The sequence below is a fragment of the Pipra filicauda genome, unplaced genomic scaffold, assembly GCF_003945595.2.
Source record: "Pipra filicauda isolate LSUMZ 115617 unplaced genomic scaffold, ASM394559v2 scaffold356_size1356884_pilon, whole genome shotgun sequence".
In the NCBI taxonomy this organism is placed as follows: Eukaryota; Metazoa; Chordata; class Aves; order Passeriformes; family Pipridae; genus Pipra; species Pipra filicauda.
The window spans coordinates 569,231-591,269 of NW_024104483.1; the positions used below are offsets into that span (position 1 = coordinate 569,231).

At 38.9% G+C, this 22,039-nt stretch overlaps 1 protein-coding gene across 1 annotated transcript in view; it reads left to right on the forward strand.

Moving 5' to 3' along the window:
• RAMP3 (receptor activity modifying protein 3) overlaps window positions 1-8,675 on the forward strand; it is a 41,933-nt gene extending 33,258 nt beyond the window's left edge. Inside the window, exon 4 of the mRNA XM_027731304.2 lies at window positions 7,294-8,675. Coding sequence (XP_027587105.1) covers window positions 7,294-7,549 — 256 coding nt within the window. The 3' untranslated portion in view covers window positions 7,550-8,675. The remainder of the gene's footprint in view (window positions 1-7,293) is intronic.
• Window positions 8,676-22,039: the final 13,364 nt, after the last annotated feature.

Here is a 22,039-nt window from a genome sequence, read left to right on the forward strand (position 1 = left end):
GCTGTAAACCAAATTGATGTGTACTGCAGTAGATCCTCAGACTAATGGCTGGTAGCTTGCACTCACAAGGTGGCATCAGTATGTCAGTGCTTACATTACTGAGTCAGTTAACAAATAGTTAGAGATATGAGAATATAATAATCCTAATGGGTAAAGTCTCTTGCAAAAAATAATGTAAGCAATTTAGAAGTGATGTTAGAAAGCACTCTGCTGTTAAATCTCAGGACTGTCAGCTGATATGGCCTTTCAACACCTTTCCTGACCTTTTTGAAATTTACTATGATAAGATCAGTAATAGAAAACAGTCTTCATGGAGCTTATTATTAAAGGCTTTATTTCAAAATAAGCAATGCATAAGATTTCTGTCTAAAGTTGCTTAGTGGTAAAATAATATGGCATAACTTGACAGGCTGGTATGAATTATGCAATGCATATGTAATGGACAGTATATTTTTAGATGCAATGAAAACAGAAAGATAAATGTGTTATGAAAATGAAAACTTAATACAAACTTTTCTGTTTCTTCTGTTCTGGTTTGCAAAACAGTTTCTACATTCTTGTTTTCTAAATGGATCAACCATGAACATAACAGATTAGCTCAGCAGAGAGAAAAAATAGATTTTCTTGCTCCAGACTACCTGTGGTATTAGTGATGTGGTTAACTGTTGGACCCAATAAGAAGTTGAATAAACTCAGCAGATTCAGGAGCTGAGAACCAGCTACCTCTCCCAGGTGACGGTCTCAAGATGCTGGGCCCCTCTGCTCCTGATCTGCAGTCTTACTGAACATCATCCAAAATCTCCTGACATAATATTTTTTGCACCTACTTAGGAGGCTGCTGACTTGCCCTTAAGCAACTCCAAGGAGTATTGCAATGCTCAAATATTTCATAAACAGTTGTGGATAAGGAGTAGGGCCCTTTGGGTCCACCATTGGCTTCTGTTGTGTGTATGACACGTTGGAACAGTCTCAGGAAGCCACAAAGCACAAGACGAAGTTAGTAAGGAGAGGGCATATGTCTTTAGCATCACAAGTAAGAGGGGAAGACATAAGAAAGGAAAAAATCCAATGGTGTATGTGCTGTTCTGTCAAGGTCATGTTAAAACATAATCATGTACTTCAATAGTAGTTAAGCAGAACTTTTCTATATTAGGCTCTTCCTCTGTGCTATACCATAAATTAATTTTTAATGTTGTTACTTTTTCTCTGATTCTATGGTTAATTTTTCATCAGTTTTGGTCTTGTTTGTGAACTGTCCATGCATAGATTGCAATTTTAAAGAATACGTTTACTAGGCAAAACTACAAAAATAATTTATTCTTTAACTGAAGCTTAGGATCTGTAACTAATGGCCTGATTTTTGTTTCCCATTATTTGTGCTCCACTTGGAAAAGAACACTCTCCTCCCAGAGCAAGTGGCTTTTGTAATTGCAGGAATTTTATTAGTGTATATAAACCCATTTTCCATAAGTAAGCAGAAAAAATGAACATTCTTTACATGATCATAAAAATTATGTATTCATAAACCAGGGATATGGAAATTATGATGAAAAGTTCAACTTTAGAAGTAAATTAATTGTTTGGGTTTGTGTTTTTTTTTTTCCTTTTCAATCTGTGGAGATGCTGCAGTGGGTGTTTCTAAAGTGTAGACATAATTGAGCCTTGATTTCTATTTCGCAGCTGGATATCACCAGATAATTCTCTCCTCTCTTTCCACTTTAAGTACTGTAGTGTTATAAAAGGCTTGTGCTACTTTGGACTAAGTGAAATCTAATAACAGCTTCCACTCAGTAGATGACACTTGCATATCCTTTAATATCCTCTTAGAAATAGAAAAAAGCAGTTATTTGTAGATGTAAGCTGCAATGAGGGAGAAGGGATCTTCTGTTATTTCTTTTCCTGTGAGTTTTTGTCCGTTGGTCAGAAAAATTACTGTCTTCACAGGTGTTTGTTTTGAATGGCTCTCTGGAGGCACAGCTGTGTAGCACTGATCTGGATTAGAGCCACATTTTCCCTGTTTGCCTGTCAGCTTGGTTCATCTAGATGGAAAGGAAAGCTGCATTTTAGGGTTTTCAGTTAGATTTATTCAATGATTTTTCATTTTCCAGACAGTTGTTGAAGCTAAGGGTGGAGATCTGTAATTATTTCAAAGAGCACCAGAATGTATTTATTATTTTCAACCCAAGTGAGTAAGTTTGTCACGATGTCCGTTATTTAGTGGCATAAGAGTAAACTATACTTTATAATGTTGTCATTAAACTATTTTTTTGCCTTTCCCCCATACACACATTAATTTTTTTCCTTATGTTTTGTAGTGCATTATTTTCTTCAGGCTGAACTCTATATTGGAGCTGCACAAAAGTAGATCTGATCTGATTAGGGAGGTAAAAATGTGTCTGTGAGAATACTCATCTTGGCAGAAGATATGTGATTAAAGCAGTGGTGAGATACAGCCACAAATCTGTTTGGAGAGATGTTGAATGAGAAAAACTCATAAATATTCCACTATATTTGTAGGCTCATAGCTGATTATAAAACTAAAGCTTTCCTTTTAATATGATGATGAAACCTCAGAAGATAATTATCTTATGGTTTGGATCCTTATTTGAACTTCATCCCCACTGTTACACCCTGAAATTCTATACGATCTTGATGTATCTCATACAAGAGTAGGCTTCTTATTTTTCTGAGGTTGTTTGGTACTTCCTGCCTCCACAAATGCTGTAAGAAACACCTTCCTCATCATATGATATTTGTTTTTATTATTGCAGCATTTCTTATTCCAGACTGGGCAGAGGTTATGAGGATGATAATTCAATTTAATATATGACTATGTATAAAGAAATTTTTGGTTGAACCATCTGGGGGAAAACAAATAGTTTTGAAACATCTTTAACATCTTTATTAAAATACACCACATGACTTGTAGTGTACTGGAAGATTGCCTCTAGATTTCTGTCCAGGATGTAGAGTAACAGGAGTGAGTGTCCCTGATGTATCTATTATCTGATTTGCATCAAGACTCATTTATGCTAGAGAGAATTTACCCTGTATTCTCTGAATACTTAGTGGACTCCAAATAACAAAAATTACTCATAATGCATTATATATCCTGCAATACCCTTCCATATTTATATCATTAATACTGAAGTTGATTTATGTAAAGTGGAAAAGTGGAAGTGTGGTAATTGTTTTGCTTTTAAATTCTTGACCTACATCATTAAGCAATGGCAAAAAATCCCTGGCTGTGCGTGTGCTGAGAGTCTCTGGGGTGGTCTGTCCACAAGTGCTGGAGAGGTGGAAAAAGTCTTCTGTTGGAACTGACAGTGAGTCTACTGGCTGCAGCCAGAAAATGCCTTCGAAGGTCTGTCTTAAGTAGCATATATACGGTATTCGGCTTTTTGATAATTGTTTGGGGATTTTTGCAAAAACAATTTTGCTTTGGAAAATGCTTATTTGTTGAAACTTAATTAAGCAATCTATTTGTTTTCTTGGTCTCATGAAAATTTGGAGGAGGGAGTTTTATTTTTTGTGTTTTTGTAAACCGATCATCTCTGCAGTTTTCCTGCACAGGTATGTTGAGGAAGAAGGAGCAAGAATTTACCACATTCCTCCCTGGTGAGGTGGGAAACTACAGATGACATTCAAGCCCCCACTTAGACTGAGAAGTGCCCTAGGTGGTAGGCTTATGTACCCTGAGACGGATAAGATGTAATACATCCAGCTGTCTATTTAAATAGTTTGAGTGGACACTCTGTGAAAGGCTGTCCAATTAAGACAAATGTGTGCACTAGCATTCCTCATAATAACTGCCTCTTGCCCGGGTTCCTGGCTATAGGTAAACATATAAAACTGTGCTTTCTCATGGGTAAAATACTCACAAAATAAAATTTTCCACAGTTTTTATAAAAAAACCTAACCACACAGTTGTTATTATCTGTTTTACTGGAAACATAAAGTACAGCAGAAAAGTGTTTGTGCTCTGAAAATGAAGTATTTTTCTAGAATATTGAAAATTGTCTTTCATGACAAATGTCTTACACATCTGAGATTGCTCCAAAAGGAATTATTTTTCATGTTTTCTGAAAGTGAATATTTTCAGTAATGTGCAGAGTTGGTTCTCCAATAAGAACTACAGTTGTCTTGAGCGTATCAGGGGAAAGCACATCTTTATATGAATTTTGCTGCTCAGAATATGCTTAGTTTCTTTTTTCTGGTATTGAACTACTTAGCTCAGTTGAAACATAATAATTTTTCAGCCTATTCACCACAAAGCTTGTGACCTGGTTCACAGTGTATTACCTTCTCTGAGTACTAACTAGAGTCCTTGTAGCTAGCCTGAAAGAGAGGAAAATGTGACTCAGCACAAAGAATAACAACCTTCCCACATCACCTTATAATCTGAGAGGCAAAGGAGCTTGAGCTCCAGTGTGCTCTCCAATTACTGGTTCTGGGAATAAGTAAAAACTGTAATTTCTTGTTCTTTCCTTTCACAAATTGTGTAACTTAGGCATTTCTGTTGAAATATCTCAATTCAAAAGCCAGGGTGTTTTTTGTGATAGCCTTTTTTATTATACAGAATGAAAAGGTTTGCAACTTCAACCTTTACCATTCAAATAAAGAGAATTACATAAGGCATAAAAGAATTAAGCATAGGAGAATCAAATTGGAATTAATCATCCATTAACCCCCACCTCCCTCTTAAAAAAGCCCAGTAACTTGCAAACCAGTTGATCAACTACAAAACACCCATGTTGGAGTAATGAGGATGCAGTTGCTCCCTTCTGAGGCAGTTCTTCCACAGTACCATGCAGAATATCTATATATATTTTTTACATGAAGTTTCTGTTGCAGTGCATAAACTCTAAGTTACTAAATTACATAAATATTTAAGTGAATTCAGCTTTACTGGCAGACATGCAGTTCTCAAATAAATGACATTTTCTTTTATCTACATTCTCACAATTGTGTGAACAAACAGTTACAGAGTAGGTAGCTTTTTTTTTGCCCCCATATTTTTTTTTTTAACAGATGGGAATTTAAGGGAAAATGGTAAGGAATTCAAACTATCAAGATAACATTTTTATTCTACTTTGGCTCTTGGGGATTAAGTCTTTCAAATGCAATATATTTCCCAAGTTATTTTTTATCTGCCTTTTTCAACATTTAACCAGGTTTTTCTAGCTATGTTGTACTTGAAATGAAAAATCAGTGGGAAATATTTTTGTTTATACCATCTAACATTTATGAAAAAACTCTACAGAATTCTTGGAAGAATAGTGAATTTTCTTACACACAGAGGAAAAATAGTAACAAAAGAAAAATTTTATATCATTGAATCTTTCAGTTTAGAGTACTTTTATGCTCAGATCACCAGGATTTATTGTTGTTTTTTTATTGAGGTGGCTGTGGCAGTGGCGAACTGAAGCAGCCACTGTCGTCTTAAGTATACCCTTGAGATCATGGCCCAGAGCAGGGCTGGAGCAGAGTTCAGCACTCCCTGGATCCTGTGCTAGACGGAACACTGACCTGTCTGGGCAACTGGATGCTCCTTCATCTCTGCATTGTAGTCTGTTGAACCTTGTAAGCTTGCCTTTAGATGTATTATTCTTCAGGTCCTCTGGGACTGTCTCTCCCACATTCCACTAGACATCTTCAGTTTCTAATTTAGTCCAAGGACATAAAGAATGGATGCTACCAGGTCACATAGAGGAATGACATTATTAAAATAGCAAACAGCTAATATTTGTATTTTATTTTTAGCTTATTTCCTGATGTTTTCCAGTGGCTGCTGATGTCACAAAAGCTTCCTTTCTAGTTGTTTTTCTTAAAATATATGTACATCATACATATGTGCATCTTTAAGCCAGAGTCTGGGCTGGTTAGATTGTCCAGTGTATTTGCTTATGAATGAAGTGGCATGAGCTCAAACTCCCTGAGAATGACAACTGTAAGGAACTTGCAGAAGGGCCTTTCTGTGAGGCTTTTTCTTCTTCTGTGAACACAGCCCTGAGAATTTAGATGCTTGACAGCCTGTATTCTCAACCTATGTGTTTGTAGCACAGGCAGGCAGACATTTCACCTGACATACAGGCAGTAGACAGTAGACTTCAGTCTTACCCAGACACTGAATGTCTCTCCTCCACTACTTTACAGCAAAGGATTGAGTCAACATTAATCCCCTGTAGGACTTAATGTCAGAATGAGTCATTCGTCAGGGGTTACCATATTTATATGTACTGTAAGGGAGGGTAGGGTCTTTAGATAATAGTACAGGATGCTGTCCCTTGAGATGTCATGTGGTTTCTTGCCCTCTCTATTTTTAATTTCCCTTTGAAGTGAGTTTATGGAATCACACAGGACTGAAAGAAATGCAACAGACAATAATTCAGCTTCCTTATTTCTTTCCCTATTCATGTGCTGACCAGACAGTCTTAGTTTTCTTTGTTTTCTGATCCCCTCCCCCATATCCATTCACTTCCTGAATTTCTTTTACTTATAACACCACAAAACCCATGTGATTACTCATTTAGGCTTATTGTTTCCTATTTTTTTCCTGATGGGTAGCCAATTCTCATAAATATGTTATTACAGGACAGGTAGATTTCAGCACATGCTGTGTTGAAATCATGTGTTAGGTCACAGTCTTTCATAAGCAGTACAAACATATAATTAGAAATAATTTATTTATTTTTTTTCCCTGCTGGACATTTGCTGCAGTTGGGAATAAGAGAAAGTTTGTGAAAAGCTAACTTTCTGTGTGTTTATTTTCCCATTATCTTCTTACTGCCTCAGGGTGAAACAGAACCAAAATTTTTACACAAAGTGAATGTTGTAGCTTGGTCCTAGTGTCTCATCACAACTTTCAGCACAGTATCATGTCGAAGAGCAGTTGAGGCTTGAATTATGCATAGTTTGTTCAAAATGTCCTGTTCTTGGCACATTTGTGTGTATATTTTTTAAAGAATCTGTAGATGTCTCTAGTGAAGGAGTTCTGTCTGCTTCTACCTAAGTGGCATCAGGAGGCCCTGGCTGTAGTAACAGCACAGAGAAGAAAAGGTTTTGACCGTTGTCCATCGAGGATCTCAGAATTTCACGTTTTATTAGCACTTGTGAGTCAGTTCTTCGGTCTCACTGTATAGTATTTGGTACCTACAGCTTCCACTGAAGGTCTTTCAGTAGAGTATCTACATGACAGACGCGTTCTTAGAGATTTTGTATGGCACACTTTCTCTAAGTGTAATATACATATACATTCTATTTAAACTTTTCTTAATTTTCTTCTTCTTCCAGGTATTATGACAACTTTACCCAGTGCACAGAACGTGAAGCCAACAATGCAAGTTGCTTTTGGCCAAACCCCCTTGCAGAAGGCTTTATCACTGGGATTCATAAACAATTCTTTTCAAACTGTACATCAGAAAAGGTTCACTGGGAAGATCCACCGGATGAAATTCTCATAACTCTGATCTTGATCCCAGTCATGTTGACGTGTGCCATGATAACGCTGGTAGTATGGTGCAGCAAGAGAAGTGATATCCTGGTATAAGTTCTTCTGGGCTTTCTTTTTCCCCATTTACTTCTTCCAAATACACTAAGAAAGGAGGAAAAAGAGAGACACTCAAAGATATCAGATCTGCTAAACTGGAACCTGTGAGATACAGAGTCTGAGATGATGGTCCTGTGAACAAAGAACTGCCTGCTGCTGCTGAAGTTCACTGCTTCTAGCTTGGCCATGGGTGTTGCTGGTGTAAAATTCTACTTCCATTGGGCCTCATCATCATGGAATTCACAGGCAGCTCCCAGAAACAGAAGAGTCCCCAGGCAAATAGACTCCTTATCTGCAAAAAGGGTAATTTCCTATGGGTAAAGCTGTCTGGTAAACTAATTTTTGCAAAACTGTAAGTAATTGTATGTACTCACAGTGTAGTATTGACTGCGGAGGAGATGATATCTCTCGAGGTTTTGTGCAGAACACTCGAGATTTTCATCTATGAACCCTGTGACTTGGATAGATCATTGGCAAAGGAACTGAACGTGGATGTAACCAAGTGGTAGCTTTTCCTGAAAGCTGGTCAAAATCATCCTTATCAAGAACTAGAAGTATTGTCCTGGCAAAGAAACAACTTTTGTGTCCAGTGACCATCTACACAGGGAAATTATCATGCCACAGTATAAAATAGTTTATAAAATTCCTTTAAACATGGCTACTTGGAATTGTATGTCTTACAAACAAACTCTGGGAAGATAAACAGGTCTTGTTTTACAGAGCTGAAAAATGTGAGAGGAAATTGGTTTATTATAAATATACTAAGAAATAATGAAGAAACTTTCATATGCCAGACTCTTTATTTTTCCTCTTTTATAATTATTATTCTTGATGACTTGTGTTCACTGTATACTCCCCGCTCTCACTTCAATCTGTGCAAGTGATATCCTAAAAATATGTATAAAGGTGTCATGTTGAGGTGCCTTTCAGCGTATTGTACATAAATATTTCTATGTCCTGTGTAGAGTGTGGGAACTAAAGTATGAACATCAAAGCTTGGAACAGACATAGGAGGAAAGAAAAAATTCAACTCAGAAATCTTTTTCTATAAAGTTATTCCTATGTAACAGTTTAAATAAAGACCATATGCTCAAAAATAAAACAGCTTCTATGTTTGTATTGCAAACCTTTCTCTTCTGTCCCTTCTTGTCCCTTCACAAAATGCGATTCAGTTGAATGCTATTTTAAGTGTGCAGTATCTGTTACAAGTGACTCTACATTTTTCTATACCTTATGCACACAAATCAATGCCAGAGTAGGAAAGAATTTTGAAGCATGGAAAGGAATATTAGGCAAGCATGGTGTTGGAAACTGCAATGATAATGGTCGACTTCTGCTAGAATTCTGTGCAGAGCAACAGCTCACCATCACTAATACTATCTTTCAGCAGAAAAATAGTCTGAAGACAACATGGATGCACCCCAGATCTAAGCATTGGCATCTCATTGATTATGTCTTGGTGCGACGGAGAGATGTCCGTAATGTCCACCATACCCACGTGATGCCCAGTGCAGAATGCCAAACAGACCATTGGCTTGTACGCTGCAAACTCAACTTCAATCTCAAATTCAAACCTAAAAGGGGCAGTATCCCAAGGAGGAGACTCCAAGTTAACAATCTCCAATCAGCCACAGTAAGAGATAGATTCCAGGCAAACCTTCAAACTAGGCTCGAAAACCATTCCACAGATTCTGCAGATTCCTCTCCTGAAACAATGTGGCACCATATTAAAAACAGCATCCTGCAATCCTCTGAAGAATCCTTAGGGTTCTCCTTCAAGAAGAACAAGGACTGGTTTGATGAAAACAATCAAGAAATCCAGGATTTGTTGAGGAAGAAGAGAACTGCTCACCAAGCACACCTTACACTGCCATCCTGTCACGCAAGAAAAGCAGCCTTTCGCCTTGCATGCAGCAAGCTCCAACAGAAACTCCATGACATCCAGAACAAGTGGTGGATCATTCTAGCTGAAAAAACTCAGTTATGTGCAGATATGGGTGACCACAAAGGATTCTATGAGGCCCTGAAAACAGCATACAGGCCTACATACCAAGTCCAAAGCCCTCTACTCGGCACTGATGGTCAAACGCTTCTGACAGATAAAACCTCCATTCTGAATCGAAGGTTTGAACACTTTCAGACTCTTTTGAGTACCAACCGTGTAGTCCAAGACTCAGCAATTCAGTCCATCACACAACAACCGGTGAAGTATGAATTGGATACTGCCCCCACTTTAGGAGAAACCCTCAAGGCCATACAGCAGGTGAAAATCAGCAAGGCAACTGGGGTTGATGGAATTCCTCCCGAAGTCTGGAAACATGGGGCCTTGCACTCCATGCCAAATTTCACGAGTTTGTGGTGCGCTGTTGGGAACTAGGCAAACTGCCATCAGACCTTCGAGATGCAGTCATCATCACTTTGTATAAGAAGAAAGGAATTAAATCAGACTGCTCAAATTACTGTGGTATTACTCTGCTCTCCATTGCTGGTAAAATCCTGGCAAGAATACTCTTGAACAGACTAATGCCCGCTATAGCAGAAGGAATTCTACCTGAAGGTCAGTGTGGTTTCAGAGCCAACAGGAGCACCACAGACATGATATTTGTTCTCAGACAACTTCAAGAGAAGTGTAGGGAACAGAACAAAGGTCTCTATGTAACCTTTGTCGACCTCACCAAGGCTTTCAATACTGTGAGCAGAAAAGGTCTATGGCAGATTTTGGAACGTTTAGGTTGTCCCCTCAAGTTCCTTAAAATGATCATCTCACTCCGTGAGGATCAGCACGGCCAAGTCAGATATGGCAACACACTTTCTAAGCCCTTTCTAATAACTAATGGTGTGAAACAAGGCTGTGTTCTTGCACCAACCCTATTCACAATCTTTTTCAGCATGATACTTCAAAGGGCCATGGCAGACCTCAATGATCAGGACAGTATCTACATTTGATACTGTACTGATGGAAGCCTATTCAACCAAAGGTGACTGAAGGCCCACACTAAGACCTTAAACCATCTTGTCCGGGAGCTGCTTTATGCTGATGACGCCGCCCTTGTTGCCCACACAGAAGCAGCTCTGCAGCGTTTAACATCCTGCTTTGCAGATGCTGCTGAGCTCTTTGGGCTGGAAGTCAGCTTAAAGAAGACTGAAGTTCTCCATCAACCAACACCTCAGGAAGTCTTCCTTCATCCCCGTATCTCCATTGGCGAATCAGAGCTCAAGTCAGTTCAGCAGTTTAATTACCTAGGTAGCCTCATCCTCAGATGGTAAGATTGACGGAGAGATAGACAACAGGTTAGCAAATGCATAAAGTGCTTTCAGAAAGCTTCATAGAAGAGTTTGGCGAAATAAACACCTGAAGAAAAGTACCAAGATCAGTGTTTACAGAGCCATTGTGCTGTCTACTCTCTTATACGGATCTAAATCATGGGTCATCTACTGCCACCACCTATGTCTCCTAGAACACTTCCACCAACACTGTCTCCGTACAATCCTAAACATCCACTGGTCAGATTATGTGACCAATACATCTGTTCTAGAGCAAGTAGCAGTCACAAGTATTGAGGTCATGTTGCTGAGAACACAGCTGCGTTGGGCAGGGCACGTCTCCAGGATGAAGGACCACCGCCTCCCTAAGATCTTGCTTTATGGTGAACTTGCCACCGGCTGCTGCAAGAGAGGAGCCCCAAAGAGAAGATACAAGGACTCCCTGAAACAACATCTCAGCCTCGGCCATATGACCACCATAACTGGTCTACTCTGGCCTGGGAGGCCTGGAGACACACTATGTGTAACGCTGCTGATGCTTTTGAGAAAGCACACAGGATCACTCTTGAGGAGAAAAGGCAGCGCAGAAAGAATCGTACCTTGCAGAATATACCACCTAAGGAGTCTTTCTGTTGTGCCTTTTGCAACTGGGCATGCCTATCTCGTATTGGCCTTTTTAGCCACCAACGCACTTGCAACAAACGTGGGTAGTGCCCTTCCCAAATCTTCGTTCGCGAAGCCTAGCCATGATGATGATGCACACAAATAAAATACTGTTGATTGGCCAAGTAACGGTGTTCCATATCTCTTCTAGTTAGATTTTCTCCTTTAAGATTCTGACTTAGCGTTTGAGACTTAGGCCTGTGTGTATGAAAAGCATTTCCAGGCTTGAATTGAATTTGAGGTGCTCCCTTTACTAGAATTGTTTGTATGTAGATAGGTAAGTAAACTGGTTTGTTTTCACATTCTTTCAAAAGGTTTCAAATGGTTGAATATTTTTTCAAAGACTCTTTCTCATTGTCTAGATGCTAGCAGAAATTGCTCTTTGTAAAAAAGAAAAGTGACATAATTTACTTTAGTTTTTCTGCATTAAAATGCTTTGACCACCAAAATGAGTGTCCAAGTAAAAATCCCAACCCATTCATTTTATGTAAAAGATTGTTTGGTTAAGCATTTTGTGGGGCCAAACCTAAATAATTTTATATTCTGCATGGAGTTTCATTTTAATCCTCATTTTACTTTAAATTTCAACAAGCTTCAAAGCAAGTTTTAAAACTTCAGTTTGGAAACCACATGGCAAAAATGTTGACTTTTTAAAAGACATGTTCATTTTAACCTAATTGCCATGTTTGATGGAAATTCTTGACCAGTTCTGGCTCATTTGAAACTGTGTTCACCTGATCAACAGGTCACCTGAGAGATACCAGTCATCTTAATTCAATATAAAACAGATATGCCTGGGTACTAAGTGAAGAAGAAACCTTGTTGACTTCATACAACTAAATGTGTATTGTGGTCTTTAAAAGAATTCCAGGTTTAAATGGTTGAAAAGAATGACTGTTTAATTTGAAAATAAAATCTAGTGTCAACTTTTCAGTCTTAAAAAATGTAAGATCCAAAGAAGAAAAAATAGTAGATTTTACTTCCAGTGCCGTGGAGTAGGAGGAAAGATTCTGTCACTGCTCTGTACTTTGGAGGTGAAAATTTAAGCTTTTCTTTTTGTCTTCCCTATGCAAAGTGTCATCTTCCATTATTTTTTTATATACTTGAAGAAGGGCAGAGAAATTGAAACAGTGCATGGAAAATGACACTAGTTATTTAATGTAGTCTCCCTGGTTAAATCTGAGAAATATTTATAGTGTTTTAAGGGAAAAAGCAGCCAGAGACTTCAGATTTTAAAATTTGTGTACACTAATAGGGACCCAGAATGGTAACTGTTGGATCTTTTGACATAGCTTGTACTATGTTTTAGTGAGAGTTAATGGTTATTTTCTACTTCATGGACCTTGCTACTTCTCCCCCAAAATCTGTTTCCATTGCCAAGGAAATCACATCTGGTACCAGGAAGCTGGCTCATTTTGTAATTGCAAATTAATTCTATGTTACAACAGTGTCTCAGGAAAATAGAGGCATTCAAACAGAAAGAAAATAACTGGTTCAAAATCCTGCCTAGAACTGAAACAGTGATTGATCCCAACCAGTGTGTAGGCCAGAAGAAAACTGACAACTAGATGACATTTCTAATTGCTGTGAGTTGTGGGATTCTTTTGCATTCAGGAACAACTGGGGAAATATGTATTTCCATGGGGTGTAAGAGCTTCTGAAGCAGAGTTGACTGAAGAAGATGATGACTAGCAGAATAAGACAAAGGTAGAGAGGGTGCCATCTCTTTCAAGAAAGGTTTCAGGGGTGGAGGCCAAAGGAGGAAAAGAGCTCCTGAAGGGCAAGGAAGAAGATGGTCAAGAACACAGAAGAATTCAGGACTTCTGTCCAAGTGGATGATCTCACTATAAGCAGGTTAAAATGTCCCTTGGTGCATTGGTTGGGAATGCTGAGGAAATTCTGCACACTCTCTGCCTCTTTCCTAAGTTCATGCTGGGGGAATCAAACTCCCCTTTCATTTCTGGCCCCTCTGCAAGTAGATGAATGTAAACACCCTTCTACACAATCTGGGCATCCAGATGAATTTACAGGAATGCCTAGCAGATGTGCCCCTATTTTGGCTGGTGTAGGTGGTGTCTTCCTGTCTAAATGTCACGTGTGAATCCTGGCATCAGGTGTCTGCCTACTGAATCTTTTGGAACCTGATGCAAAGTATGAATTTTGTGAGGCAACAAGATAATGTGTAGGTAATGCTGCAATTCTGGAGATTATTTTGCTTAAGCTTCAATCATCAAAGGCCTGAGGGTACTTCATTCCTAGAAATGAAAATGAAAGGCCTTTACCTGTACTTGCAAAGTCGAACTTTCAAAGAAAAAAAAGCAAAACATTGCTTTTTTACCTCATGGGTGTGTTGGAAGGATAAGGACAATTAGTGACTGTTTTTTGTCTCTGAATTCAAGAAGAATCAAGCCCTGTATGTGGTTTGACAGAAATACCTAAAAGCATGCAGTGGTATCTTAATACTGAGAAGTACTTCAGGGCATAGCAGATGCTATTTAATTTCAGTTAAAGAATCAATGTTTCTGCTACTCTAACAGAACTTTGAAATAATGAGCTGAGACCCCCAATTTTGAATTCGATAAGAAAAGCAATTTTTCTGCATTGAGGCTACTACTTATCTTTAGCTAAACTCTCAGCAGAACATTTCAAAAGGAGACAAATATTAACGGTGCATGATGGGCATAATCCGTCAACATCAACCTGCCAAGACTGTCAGGGAATGGAGGCAGAACCAGATGGTCACAGGCATTATATAGGCACCAATCTGCTTAGAGCGCGCTGTGAAAGCTGCCTCTGCTCATAAGTGTCTGGAGGCACATTAATGTGGTACTGTACTTGGCTTTGAGAGTTGTGCCTTATGTTGAGAACATCACTGATGCAATGGCCTGACTGCTGGGCTGGAGACAGCTTGAAACATGGGGTCATAAAATATGTGCCTTTCTAGAGGTTCTTGAGAGTATGCATAAACAGACAAGACTACCAGGCACATTACTGGCTTTTTCTTTGGAACCTGAGGAGCTGGCAGCAGCATAGCTGAAATTACTCCTTAAGATTTATCATTCAGAGATACTTGAATTCTGTCTAAATCCTTCAGGGTGGGATTTTTTTTCTTTGTAAGTTTTTATATCTAGGGTGTTGGTCTCTACATGAGAATAGGCTCTCTTATCTCATTTCCATCACATTCTAAGGGAGACACTTGATTTTGGTCAGATTAATGGTCAGAAATGCTCTCTAGGAACCATCAAATAGATCCTAGTGACAGTTTCATTGTAGCCTCAGCTACAAAGTAGACATCTAAATTATACAGTATGGCAGTCATACTATATAGCACCTTAGTCCTCTATTCTTCAGTGCCCTATCTGAATAGGGAATAATCTCAGAGGGGTGCTATGAGGATAAGAAAGTGAATGATCATAAGTAACTTAAAGAATATTGAGTTGTAGAACATATTTACAACAATCTAATGATTGAAAACAACAGCAATTAAAAAATCAATAGGAATTCTATGCAGGGAGAATTTTCATGATTCAGTCCATTTGGCTAATTGTTTTTCTTTGCTATTATTTTTTTTTATTTGCAGTTATTCTTTTTCAAAAATTAATGCACTAAAAGGGAGAAATAAAGGGCCTATTCCTGTTAAAGTGCAGGTCTATATATTTGAAAAATGCCATTGTATTAACATAATTAACATTAACATGGGTCTTTTTTCGTCTTCATTCTCCTGCTGCTCAGAATATCAGGAGAATGCAATTTTCACCTGACAGTTTCAGTACCATTAAAGATGCAGAATGACAACAGTGGAAGCTTTTAGCGCACAACTGCTTGAAAGTGAAATATGTTGAGTGACTTGGAAACCAATTGAACTATTCCTGGAGAGTGCACCAAGGAACAGCATATGTGTATATACAGATAGTGACTGGAAACACACAGATAATTCCACTGGCACAGCTTCACTGTAAGTCCTAGGAGGTTGTGATACATTTAATTGCTCACCTCACAAAAACAACCTCAGCTAATAATTACTAATTAAAAAACAACTGAAGAAAACCTAACTATCTCCATCATGTATTTAAGATACTACCTTATTTCTCCCTTCTCTTTAATAGGACTGTAACATAGGTGCAAGGGGATGTCCTGCTGTTTTCCAGCTGGACTAACAGTGTGCATATGATTCTGTGTGAATGGTGTATTTGCTCAACATTTGATGCATAAATACATTCTGTAAAAAAAAAAAGAGGAAATTCCTCTAGTTTATCTGCATGAGAAGCCACTGGAGGCATGTGTGCCATTTCAGCATAATATTAATATTTCAGCATGTTTCAGCCATTAGCAAGAACACAGAGCCAAGCATCGCTAGAACTAAGATACTTGAAGGAGACCAACTGAAGCATGCCTGTGTCTGATTAGACTCCTATAACATCAACACCTTCAGATTTTGACAGATAGAGTTGGAGAGGGCCTTTAGGATTTTTATATTTGGTCAACTGTTGTAAAAGCAAAGATACATATTTTATGAAAAGTGAAAAAACAAGTTGTTTTGTTAGGAACTTGAATAGGAACTAAATTTGAAAGCAATAGCACATTCAATCATTCCTATTCCAAATTACTGTAGTGAGGCTTGGATTTGAGCGAGCTGTAAAAATCTAAACTAAATATTCACTTCTAAATAAAATGAAGCATGCAAAGTTACACATTGATTTTAGCTTGATCTTTGCCCTTTGAATGAATTTTATCTTGAATAAAGAGAGAAGGGTAAGGAAGAAAAATAAAAATGCCAAATTTTTCTATGAAGTATCAAGAATTTTACTGAGTTCTTTAAATAAATCATTTATTGATTATTGCTTTGATTTATTCTGTAATTTAGACTTTTTATAAAAGTAGCTTACTTTCTTTAAGGTCAAGCATGGGTACTTTTCCAAAAGCATGAAGCTATTAATGCAGACAAATGTAGGTGCCTTACTTCCTGTTTAGTAAATGGTGAGATGTCACTGTTTGCTGGTTAGTCTTTTGGGACATATCTCAATGAAAATATTGGAGACAGTTGTGTCAGGGTCACAGTCCGATCCAGAAGAACTGATGAAACACCTGGGTCATATTTTAAAGGAAACCTTATTAGTCCTAGTGGGGCATTTGTAGTAGGAGTGCTGACTGGGCTACCTGGAGTCAGTCCGGAGGCTTAAAAGCCATAATTGGTGTAGTGGGTTAACCTTGGCCAGATGCCAGGTACCCACTAAAGCCGCTCTCTTACTCTCCCTCTGCAACTGGACAGAGGAGAAGAAAAAAAACCAGCTAAGGATTCATGAGCTAACAGCTGGGAGAGGTCAGTTACTGATTACCTTCCTGGGCAAAACAGACTCAAAGCGGGGATAGTATTTAAATTTATTACTAACAAGATAAGAGCCAAAGAGTGAGAAATAAAACAATCTTAAAAACACCTTCCCCCCCGCCTCCTTCCATGTTCTTCCTCCTCCCCTCCCCAGCAGTGCAAGGGGATGGGTAATGGGGATTACGGTCAGTTGTTGTTTCTGCTGCTGTTCAGGGAGAGGAGTCCTTCCCCTGCTCCTGTGGGGTCCCTCCCACAGGAGACAGTCTTTGATGGACCTCTTTGGCGTAAGTCCATCCCTTGGGTAGCAGCTCTTCCCAAAGTGCTGTCCTGTGGGTCGCTCCTCCATGGGGTGCAGTCCTTCGAATGAGCTGTACCGACATGGGTCCCCCACAGGGGCCACAAGTCCTACCTGGGAAAAACGTGGGCTTCCCTCTCCACAGGCTGCAGGTCTCTGGCAGGACCCTGCTGTATCTTGGGCCTCCCATGGGGTCACAACTTCCTTCATGCTGTGGAGCCCCTGCTCCAGCATGGGCTGCAGGTGGGTCTCTGCACCCCGATGCTCCTCCATGGGCTGCAGGGGCACAGCTGCTCCACCATGGGTAGACTTGAGCTTGCTGCATTTTGACAAAGGGAATCACTTTTAAGGATACCTACTAATAATTGAGGTTGCAATTTATAGAAATTTTATAGGATCAGCATCTTAGAGACCTATGTACTGGGATCACTATGCTGGGATTTTGAATAAGTGCATTCCCAAGAGCTTGAGTCTCTAAGGAGAGATATTTGCTCAGAGTATAACATTTATGAGGTGGTTGCAATGAATTTTCCTGTCAGCAGTGAGTGAATCCCAGCTCTTTTGGACGACCTAATTTGCCTCAGTTTATTTTAAAGTGAAGAGCTCTGCCAGCAAATTTTACCCTTTTTCAGAATTAATCTGGGCATTAAAACTACTTCTTAAAATGTTTGGAGAAACACCAGTATTTGACAATCATATTGTCAGAATATCTGCAGACTCAATTTTTTCCTGTCTTTCAACAATTTGATTTTGGTAGCAAAAATAAGATATTTTAGGAGGACTTTCTTGAGCAGAGGAGCAGAACTGGTAGTCCTTTCTAATAACTAAAGCTTTAATACTTTACACAAAATACTCTGATAAATCTTCCACATACACTTTCCTTTCCTGAAAAGAGTATAAGAAAGTCAAACCAATAAGCATAGCTTCAGTACTTCAACTGTGGTGATTGATCACTGGATCCTCTCCATCCGCATGCCGTTAAATTAAAGTTCCTGTTAAATTCTCCCCACTGAACGTGATAGAGCTGAGACAGCCACAAATCTTCAAAAATGGAAGATCTTTTGTAGTAGTAAACCATATATTAGGCCAGCAGCAGTAACTGAGGCATGCTGCAAGCCACACATTTCCTGATACTGATGATCAAGACCAAAAGTTAATGACTGCTACCAATGTCACCAATGCATATTGTTCATCAGGGGCTCACCAGAGACTGTTCATATCAGAGCGGTCATTTCAGTCTCTCCCAGGGTCATATGATCAGCTCCCTCAGTCTTATTTCAACTTTCCTGGGTGAAAAAAGTTCCTGAGAAAAGAAGAAAATAGAAATATTTATAGCTTTGTGTTATGTGTTTCTCTCTTAAAAAACTAGCAGGGTTCCTGGCTGCTGCAGTGGATCAGAAGGATGCAGTAACTGCTCTCTATTTATAGTCCTCCTTTGAGACTAGGATTAGATTGTCAAAGAGTCACTTGAGCAGTTGACAAGGACAATGCAATTCATAAGAAACCTACTTGATGGTGTAGCAGTCACTAGCTTTGAGGCCATGTTGCTGAGAATTCAGGGCACGTCTCCAGGATGCAGGACCACCGCCTCCCTAAGATCTTGCTTTACAATGAACTTGCCTCTAGATGCGGCAAGAGAGGAGCCCTGAAGAAAAGATACAAGGACTCCCTGAAACAACATCTCAACCTCAGCCACATTGATCATCATAACTGGTCTACTCTGGCCTCAAATCGGGAGGCATGGAGACAAACCATCTACAACACTGCCGTTTCCTTTGAGAACACACACAGGATCACTCTCGGGGAGAAAAGACAACACAGAAAGAATCGTATCCTGCTGAATATACCACCTAAGGAGTCTTTCTGCTGTGCCTTTTGCAATCGAATATGTCTATCTCGTATTTGCCTCATAAGTCACCAGAGTGCCTGTAACAAACGTGGATAGTGCCTTCCTAAATCTTCGTTCGCGAAGCCTAGCCATGATGATACTTGATGGTGTAGGGTCAGTTTTACTACAGCTGGCTTACAATGTAATTCATAAGAAAGTTAGGTCACTTTTATTCCAACTGGCTTGTATTTTTGGAGGATCCAAAGAAACAGAAGAATTCCAGGAGAGTTCACTCTGACCATACCATACATAAATCACTCCATTGATGCTTAATGTGCATATGTTCAGTCTATACCCTGGTTTGGGTTCTGCATTGAAGTGCACACCAGGCATTCCCCACGTTTCCTAGGCACCAGTTTGTCCATATGTCTGGAACGGAGGGTTGGCCTTGTGGATATGTTTGCCCTTTTAATCACTGTGGTGCCTGAAAAATACTTTGCTTTAAGATGTGTAATATAATTATTGAGATAAGGGCTGTGAGTGGATCCTCTCTCAAAAAGGTACCATGTTTTGTATGTCTGCCAAAACAGTCACTATTGAGGGCAGTAAGTGTGACACCCATGGCAAATAATCTGAATAGAGGAGCCTACCACTTTTTATTGACTTTACAGGTCTGGAGAGTGGGAGTCATTCATCTGTGCACATGTTATTAGAAGCATACAAATTCTCTTAGATGCTCTGTGAAGATAACTGTTTATATCTCTGGCTATATACATTTCCAAAATTATTTCTTACATAAAGGAAAAAAAAAGTGGCCGCAGAACATTGATCATACTTGCCTGCTTTCACATCATTCATGTAAACTGGTATGGCTACTGCAAAGCATGGTCTACCATTACTTAGCTGGAAACCATGATCAGAAAATAGTCCTGGTGTGCTGTATGTGTGTGTGTGCGCAACAAACTCACAGTTATGAATACTGGAGAATTTTGAGGTCTTTTTGAACCAAGATGTAGAGATAGGTACAATTTCAGAACACTTTGCGATGGAAAGCTAGAACTCAATTTCACTTAGGAAGACTGTAAAATGCCTTCTCAAACGGGTTTGATTTTTTTTTCCTTCCTTCTGCATTTCAAAGAAAGTTGCAGGAAAAAGCTGTGAGCAAGATATCTCTCTCCCTGGTATGCACAGAGATAACATGTTTGCAGATATGTACAAGGCCTCCTTGGGCCAGAGAAGGTGGGGGAGGAGAGAGAAAAGATACAAAAAACCTGGGAGAAGGCGAGGCATTGCCTTTTTTCTCTGGGAGCCTGGTACGTGCAGCATTATTAAAAAGTGGGTTTTTTAATCCTTCCACTGCCTTGGCATTCTTGAGAAGAATACTTGTGTATGTTTTACCTTATAAAGATAATGCATTAATGAAACACAACTGTAAGGGGATGGAAACTTGCACGAAGAAAAGTAAAATAAGCAATTAATTATCTGTGTGCTTATTATTATTAAAGTAAAAGTCTGCAGAAGCAAGGTAAGACTTTTACCACTTACCAAGTACAGAAGATACAGTACCAGAGTTGCACAGTACAACAGCACTGAAAAAAATTTCATTTTTCTGGGGAATGTTTATTAATGATTGAAGGATGAGAATTGTGCAGTGACAGTCTTTGGGTATTGGTCTTTATGAGTTATGAGGTTGTCATAGATCAGTAATCTTCGCTGAATGGAAACAGAGTAGATTTGGCAGGAATTAGTCATAATTTGCTTTATTTTGTTCAAAACAAAGTTCTTTTCAATTACAGGGAAGCGTATTCACATTGTTTCTAGGACGATTTCCATCCGTATTTCTGCTCAAGTTTTTTTAATCACTGATGAAAGAGTGGTGCCAAAGAATACATCACAGATTTTGTATGAAATGCAGTAGATGCTGTGAAAAGCCTTGGGTTTTCCAATTAGATTTTTTTTATTAACTAATGGATCTGGAAATATTAGGTAGATTTAATAGAAACAAAATTCTAATCTAGTGAACTTCTTCACATAAAATATGGTTAAATTGTGGAACTTACTGCCCCAAAAATATGTTGAGATCATAGCAAAGCAAAAAAAAAAACTTACTGTATAGAAATTAATGTTACCAAAGCACATAGGAGTCATTGTTAGTATTGGAGACTATACAGGTTTCTGCCTCGAAATCTAAATTAAAAATTGTATATTGCAGAGAGTGGCTTTGGAGGAGCAGCAGATAATTGTGTGAATGCTTCGTGTACTTTGTGTATAACTTTCAACTTTCGTTTGGTTTCTTTAATCTACATATTGACTGCTTGAGGTTGAGAAGGCATTTTAGAAGGAAAAATACTAGCTTTCATGAGTATGATCTTGGAGAAGAAAACAATAAGCTGTCATTTATCCCAAAGACAATTGCACCTGAAACTGAAGTGAAATTTTCCCTAAAGGAGCTGCTTTGGCTCATTGGCCACAGTTGATTTCTGTGGAAGGGAGGATTAAAGGGGAAAAGTTCTGTTCTTAGTAAGTACAGCCTTCCAATATTCCCCTGCTCTTCCAAAAGTGAAGCTATAGACAGTAAAAACAACCAAAAACCAGCCAACCAACCAACCAAAATCAAACCAAACCAACCCTCAAAAAAACAAAGTCTGGACACATACAAACTTGGGCCTTGGGCTAGCTGGGAAGGAGCTAGCTGAGGTATATTGGTGTAAGTCTGCTTTGCCAGATGTTCAATGTTTATTCTGATGCAACAAGTCAGCCAATTTAAAAAAGTTTTACATGCTTGCAGTGTCTGTGAGGTGCCAGAGATCCCAGAAGGTGGGTGGGATGGTTCTGGGGACTGCCAACTACCAGTAAGTGGCTACTACACACTTAGACCTGTAACTAACATTAAGTGGTCCCTGCATTAAACAATATGCTTTGTGCTTTGAGATATCTAGAAATTATACATAAGGAGAGCAGGTTTAGATATGATATAAGGAAGAGATTATATTTTTTGTGATGAGGGTAATGGGACCCTGGAACAGGTTGCCCAGAGAAGTTGTACATACCCCATCATTGGAAGTTTTCGATGTCTAGTTGGACAAGGCTTTGAGCAACTGGATCTAGTGTGGG